This window comes from Colletotrichum navitas, assembly GCF_030913465.1.
Source record: "Colletotrichum navitas strain CBS 125086 chromosome Unknown LY79scaffold_183, whole genome shotgun sequence".
NCBI classification, from domain to species: domain Eukaryota; kingdom Fungi; phylum Ascomycota; class Sordariomycetes; order Glomerellales; family Glomerellaceae; genus Colletotrichum; species Colletotrichum navitas.
In genome coordinates this window covers 37,468-43,818 of record NW_026850729.1, presented here as the reverse complement: position 1 = coordinate 43,818, position 6,351 = coordinate 37,468, and the positions used below count along the sequence as shown (strand labels likewise).

The 6,351-nt window shown below is 46.5% G+C and overlaps 3 protein-coding genes across 3 annotated transcripts; all 3 read left to right on the top strand.

The window, feature by feature from the left end:
* Nucleotides 1–1,050: 1,050 nt before the first annotated feature.
* LY79DRAFT_573231 (uncharacterized protein) lies at nt 1,051–1,854 on the top strand. The gene has a single exon (XM_060559449.1). It carries the CDS (start codon nt 1,168–1,170, stop codon nt 1,351–1,353), a length of 186 nt encoding a protein of 61 aa, XP_060407137.1. The 5' UTR covers nt 1,051–1,167; the 3' UTR covers nt 1,354–1,854.
* A 1,334-nt stretch (nt 1,855–3,188) lies between these two features.
* On the top strand, nt 3,189–4,931 carry LY79DRAFT_675113 (serine carboxypeptidase; the record flags this gene model as incomplete). The annotated part of the gene is made up of 3 exons (XM_060564401.1): nt 3,189–3,372; nt 3,426–3,588; nt 3,641–4,931. The coding sequence occupies 3 exons, from the start codon at nt 3,189–3,191 to the stop codon at nt 4,929–4,931; spliced, it is 1,638 nt and encodes a 545-aa protein (XP_060407136.1).
* An 812-nt stretch (nt 4,932–5,743) lies between these two features.
* On the top strand, nt 5,744–6,150 carry LY79DRAFT_129948 (uncharacterized protein). Its single transcript, XM_060550842.1, has 2 exons — nt 5,744–5,884; nt 5,955–6,150. Exons 1-2 carry the CDS (start codon nt 5,786–5,788, stop codon nt 6,078–6,080), a joined length of 225 nt encoding a protein of 74 aa, XP_060407135.1. The 5' UTR covers nt 5,744–5,785; the 3' UTR covers nt 6,081–6,150.
* Nucleotides 6,151–6,351: the final 201 nt, after the last annotated feature.

The window sequence follows — 6,351 nt, the reverse complement described above, 5'->3', positions numbered from 1 at the left end:
TTATCTAAATATAAAACTTATTATTATTAACAACAGTAATAAGGTATAAGGTAATTTATTAATAGTCTTTAGGTATATAGATGCCTTAATTAAGAAGGAAGTTATAAAAAATTAATAGTAGTGTTTTACTAGTAGCACTAAAGAGGGCTTTATTTTATCTATTAAAGTAATATTAAAAGTCCCTCTAGAGCTTATAACCTATAAGGGCATATTTAGCCTATTTAGCTATATAATAGGCAAAGTAAAAGTAAATAGTAAGAAGGTCTTGCTTATTAAGAAGGATTTCTTAGCTATACTTCTTATAGTTAATATATCTTGCTATAAAGGTAGACACCTTAGGGTGTAAAGTACTACTAGGTTAACTTATTATAAGGTTAGTTATTAGGGTTAATTAGTAGTAATTACTATATAACTTTTATAGTAGTAATTAAGTAGTAAGTTTTTTTCTTAATATAACTTACACTTATAAGTCTAGATAGTGCTAGGTTAGTTTTATATATATTAAGTAAATAAAGATAGTTTTCTAAAGGGGTAAATATAAATATAAAGAGGAAAGTTAAGTAAAGTAGTAATTATTACTACTTAAGTGTCTCTTCTTAATAGCGCTATAGTTAGTATAAAAGAGATTCTTGCTTATTAAAGAGGTTCTAATAGCGTAATAGACACTATAGTGTTTCTTATAAAGGTAAAGTAGCCTTAATAATACTTAACTTAGTTAGTAGTCTACTAGGTTATAGTAGGCTAAGTAAACTCCTACAATAGTAAGCCTTATTAATTACTAGTTATTAGTAATAATTAACTATTAATTAATGTTAGTTTTTACTAGCTAATTAATAGGATCCTATATCTTATAATATTATAAAGGTTAAGAAAAGGTAGTTAAATTCATAGTTATTAATAGTTAACTAGTTAACAAGGTAAAGTAGGAGCACAAGTGTAGCAGCACCCTTGCGTATAGGCAAAGGTAGGGGATTCTGCCAGTAGGCGGTGTGTCACATGACCCACCGCCTCCGGCCACATCACCCATATGCCAACAGATTTGAAAAGGGTAATTGTTCTAGGTGACGTGTTCCCACAACGGGAGAACGCGTCTACACGCCACACTCACTGCCGTTAGGTAGCTGTTATAACGCTGGAGAGATCGACTTGACGTGGAAGTGAAGCAACATGACGTCCTGGAATTTCCATGAGGTACCGGTATGCCATGTCATTCATCGCTGGTTGGCAGAAGCTCAGATTGGACCCCGTTTGCAACGCTACCCCCCACTGGAGACAAGCTTTGACCGGCTCGCGGGCTTAACCACCCGAGCCCTGGTTGGCTCCTCTGCACCGGCGTTGTTAGATGACAAGTGAGCGGTGCGAAAGGAACACCTACGGTAGCTATTTGGTCCATTGACGATCAGTGGGGCCGTTTTCGCGGCATTTAACCCTCGAAAGGAAGGTCGGTAGATAGCTCGTGTCCGTGTACCCGCGCTGCCGCGGCCTTTACCAACCCAGAGTGCCGATCATCCGGCGAGAGAGGGATTCACACCCACCCGTGAAAAAAAAACACAAAAAAACAAGCAAAGGCCAAGACGCTCTTTCTCGCACATGTAACATGGATTGTCTGATGTCCTTGAAACGTCAATAAACATTTTTGACGAGTCAGAGGTTGCGCACTGTCCTATGCTAATTCTCTCTCCGTGAGATACCTACTGCGTGAGGAATGTCGGCGCTATGGAAGCTTCTGTTGCTTTTCCCCGGACGGTTGAAAGACATCAGCAGATTTTTGTGCCGAGCAAGCCTAACCGCGGGAGGATCAGCATCGATGAGGCGATGCGTTCCCGGGGTTACAGCGTGTAGTGTACAGTGACGTGCAAAAAGTTGATGGTATAAATGCGGGGTGGGCCCAGACTTTCTGCATGTGACTGTATTCGCGATGGTGTATCCGTAGACTGGAGCTTAAGCGGAGTTGAATTCACTGACGCCATCACGCATCCAATGGGATTGACAGTTTGCTGGCGTGAAAAACACAGGAGAGCATTTGTGATAAGGTTGCCGAATGCCGTCTCTGGGTCTCCTATCTCAAGCGAATAAATGGCATGAACTTAGACCCACAGACAGCCGATAGTCTGGAACTTTTGGGTACCTAAAGCATAGTACCGCCCTTCCTCCTTCTTCTCCTGGATGGCAACGTGTTGTCCGCATCGTGCTACGCGTCAGCAATGGTGTCCCTTTTCGAGTTCGCGAGAGCTGTGTTTTCGTTCACGGTGTACTTCTTGGTACTTCTTCCTTGCTCCCCCCAAGTGTTCGTTCGCACTGGCTTCTTTCACATCCCTATCCAACACCACACACTACTGCACGGGTTGTTAAGAGACAGCAGAAAATGTCCTATTCATGCGTTCCGCATTGTTCCTTTCCGTCGGATGCTACTGGCGCTGAAGCTTCAAACAAGATCTTGGGAAAGAATCTGTTACTGTTATATGTAAACACACTAGGTCCAAAGCTCGACATCCAGCCAAATGGTACGACTCCTCGATTTCTGCCATCAGAAACACTGTACCCACACAGCCCTGGTTACTTGACAGGCTCCAGGGTGATAGCAGGAGCCGTAAACTTGACAGTCTCAGCCGAAATTAAGACGAACGTGTTATAGAGCTAGAGCCATGCATGAGAACGAACCGCCGAGGGCGGTCGGTATCCGCATGCTGTGGATAACTCTTGCTATATGTGACGATAGCATTTTCTAACGTTCCAACGTGCCTTTCTGACCGCTCCCCAAATAATCCAAGCACTTGGTGAGGCTTTCAGCAGTCATGTGCTTGCGGCAGGTGATATCATTCAATAGACTGAATCTGAGCCATTTACCATGAATCCAGATCATGAGAGTCGACTGTTGTTCCGCCATCGGAAGTTTAAGGCTTTTAGATGACTCGACCGTGACGCGTTTCCCGCAACAAGAAACCTCTCATGAAGCACGGTGGCAATCTCCGCCTGTGCTCCGTTTTCCTACTGTGCCCTCGTACCGCCGTGTACCCGTCCCACCTTGCGAAGGGACGGCCTCAGCTACGTAACCCTGTCTGTCCCATGTCAGTGCCTGGTCCAAGTGCCGCGATAAATCAAAACGTTTAAAAGCTGGTTCTCGAACGCTCTTTGGGGCATAGGTGGTTGGTCTACCTGCTCCTTCCTTCCGTTCAGTTTGGCCAAAGATGAAGCTCCTGAACCTTGTCTGTGGGTTGCTCTGCGTCTCCTCTGCGGGTGCTTTCAAGAGAACCACCAGGCCCAGACCTATACTTCCCAGGTCTGTGGTCAAGAGGTCTGTGGCTGACCAGCCGTTACCGCACCCGGAGCCACCAAAGCCGGCCTCTCGCTTTCTGCGTGACAAGACCAACCGTTAGTTGGCTTGGAAAGCCAATCCGTAGGACACTGAGCTAACCTCGCACCAGCTTTCGCTGTCAACGGCACCGGATTACCTGATGTCCCTTTTGACATCGGCGAATCGTATGCCGGACTGCTTCCTATTTCCGATAACCCCAACGAGACGCGCCAGCTTTTCTTCTGGTTCTTCCCTTCAACGGCTGAAGAAACACCTGAAGAGATTACCATTTGGTAAGATGGCAGTCCTTGCATCATCCGTGTCATTTTACTAAACCTAGAACAGGCTCAATGGCGGACCTGGTTGCTCATCACTTTCCGGTTTCTTCACAGAGAATGGCGTCTTCACCTGGGAAGATGGCACGCTCGCCCCTGTCCAGAACCCCTACGCATGGACAAATCTGACCAACATGCTGTGGGTTGAGCAGCCTGTTGGCGTTGGCTACTCCCAGGGCGTGCCCGACATCAGCAATGAAGTTGAGCTTGCCGCCGAGTTCAAAGGTTTCTACAAGAATTTTGTCGACACTTTCCAGACAAATGACTGGAAGACCTATATCACAGGAGAGTCGTATGCCGGCTACTACATCCCATACATTGCGGATGGGTTCATTTCGGCCAATGACACAGAATACTTTAACTTGGCGGGCGTCTCAATCAACGACCCCCTCATGGGAGACGAAACCCTCCAGCAGCAAGTCGTTGCCATGCCTTACGCCGAGTACTGGCAGAACCTCATGTCCTTGAACGACACGTTCCTTAAACAGGCTCAGGACCGTCACAAATCTTGCAACTACTCCTCCTACCTCGACACGTATTTCAAGTTCCCGCCGCCGCAAGAGCCCTTCCCCCTCCTGCCTGACCCCTACGACTCCGAAACCGCCGAATGCGATATGTTTGACAACATCTTCGGTGCCGCCCTGGAAGTCAACCCCTGCTTCAACATTTACCACATCACCGACACCTGCCCGATACCATACGCTCACCTCGGAATAGTAAACCAAGGCGATTACTCTCCTCCTGGCACGGAAGTCTATTTCAACCGCACCGATGTCAAAAAAGCCTTGCACGCCCCCCTCGATTCCAACTGGATGCAATGCACCAACATCAATGTCTTTGGCAAGGGCAACGATAGCAGCGATGCGGGCGACGATTCCATCGACCCTGTTGCCGGCGGTGTTCTGCAGCGAGTCATTGAACATACCAACAACACCATAATTGGCTCCGGTGATCTAGACATGCTTCTCAACACGAACGGCACCCTCCTCGTCATCCAGAACATGACCTGGAACGGCGCGAAGGGGCTATCCGAATACCCTAAGAAGCTTCTTTACGCACCATATCATCCAGAGTACAACAAGGGCGCTATGGCCGGTGCCGGACTGCAGGGCGTGTGGACCTCCGAGCGCGGATTAACCTTCTATACTTCTCGCCTTGCCGGCCACGAGTTACCCGGGTATACCCCGGGCGTCGCATACCGCATGCTTGAGATCCTACTCGGAAAGGTGAAGGATTTTAGCAGCATCGAGAACTTCACGACCCAGAAGGGTAATTTTACTGGTGCAGGAACTATATACTAGCAGGGTTACTCTGCTATTTGTAATCAAATCGGGCGTCTATAAACCGAAACGGAAACTGCTTGAGTCTTTAGACTCATGTACAAGACAAATTGACGGCGTATATAAACCACTAGACGTCATGTTAATTACACGAATCTACTATTATATGTAATAATAGAATGCCCCTCTTGAGTGATTGCTGTGTCAGAGAGAGAACTATAGGCTAGCTATCTAGGAACAGGAGATGGATACTAAGGGCTAGACAAGAATAGTTGGAAGAGGCTTTAGGTATATGATTTACTAAATAAGATTGTATAAACAGTAACTTAGGTTCCTACTAGTGCTGATCTACTTTATAGTCTATGCTTGTCCTTGATCTTTCCTGTAGCAATCTAACTAATGACGTATACAACAATCTAAGGGTCTATAGGCATAGGTTAGCGTTACTAATTATTTAGCACGATATGGATAGTTTCTAAGGATATTTTCCATGGGAAGAATACTCACGACCACTGCTTAAATACTAGCATTCAATTAGACTTTGAGAACATACCTGGGTAGAGTAGAAGGTAGCATACGAACACCAAGGTCAAGACATATACTAGCGGATCGTCTTCCATGGCAGTGAAGTTATTGGTGTTTCCATGCAATAACACGGCTAACGTCAGCCGAAGAGGGGCTCGATGTGTTCAGATAACCTATTGTTCAATGAAACCATGTCTGACTGACCCACAGGCAATGGCGGAATGGCGCCAAGACGCCGGGATAGACTACCGGTATGGTTTGCCGGGCTGACGGCTGAATGCCAAACGTCTCAAGCGCCAATCCACATGTGTGTCTTTGTGACTAGGCACGATATCGCGTCACCCCCGGCAATGAATTCCTATGTGGCTCTTGCTGCTCTCTGCATCCTGAGCGCCTTCGCTGTCTTTGGTTGCGTACGTGGGCGAGTTTCTCCCATGAAGAGATTTCTCGTGAGTACTTCCCTGCAGCAATTCTTCTCATCGGGTCTAAAACTAGCGGTACGTTTGATGGATTACCCAGTCGTGCAGCCAGGCGCCAATGCCGAGGTGGGAGCCGGCAGGGGTACTGTCTCTCAAATGCAGGATGTCGATCATCTGCAAATCACCATTAGCGGCAGATGGGAACTTCGAGGTCTACGCATTATAATGGAGTTTGACATCAAGAGTTATAGAGCCAGTAACAGGGAAGGCATCCTCAAATTTGAAGCTGCACGCCTGGTAAATGTTGAGAAATGATTATGGTGCTGATGACAAGGCTACGGACGTCTGCGATTATGAGCATGGTGAGCGGCCAGTTGGTCCTTACAGACGACTTTGAGTTCGATAACCCGGGTCATATCATAGTCAATCTTTCAAAAGATTTGTATGATCATATCATTAATTCTACTGGAATGATCTGCCTAGAATGATCAGTCGGG

What these genes read in the sequence shown, in the direction of transcription:
- LY79DRAFT_573231 (XM_060559449.1), top strand. Translation starts at nt 1,168, where the DNA reads ATGACGTCCTGGAATTTCCATGAGGTACCGGTATGCCATGTCATTCAT.
- LY79DRAFT_129948 (XM_060550842.1), top strand. Translation starts at nt 5,786, where the DNA reads ATGAATTCCTATGTGGCTCTTGCTGCTCTCTGCATCCTGAGCGCCTTC. An exon ending in CTCCCATGAAGAGATTTCTC is followed by an intron (nt 5,885 to 5,954) that starts GTGAGTACTTCC and finishes TGGATTACCCAG; the next exon opens with TCGTGCAGCCAGGCGCCAAT.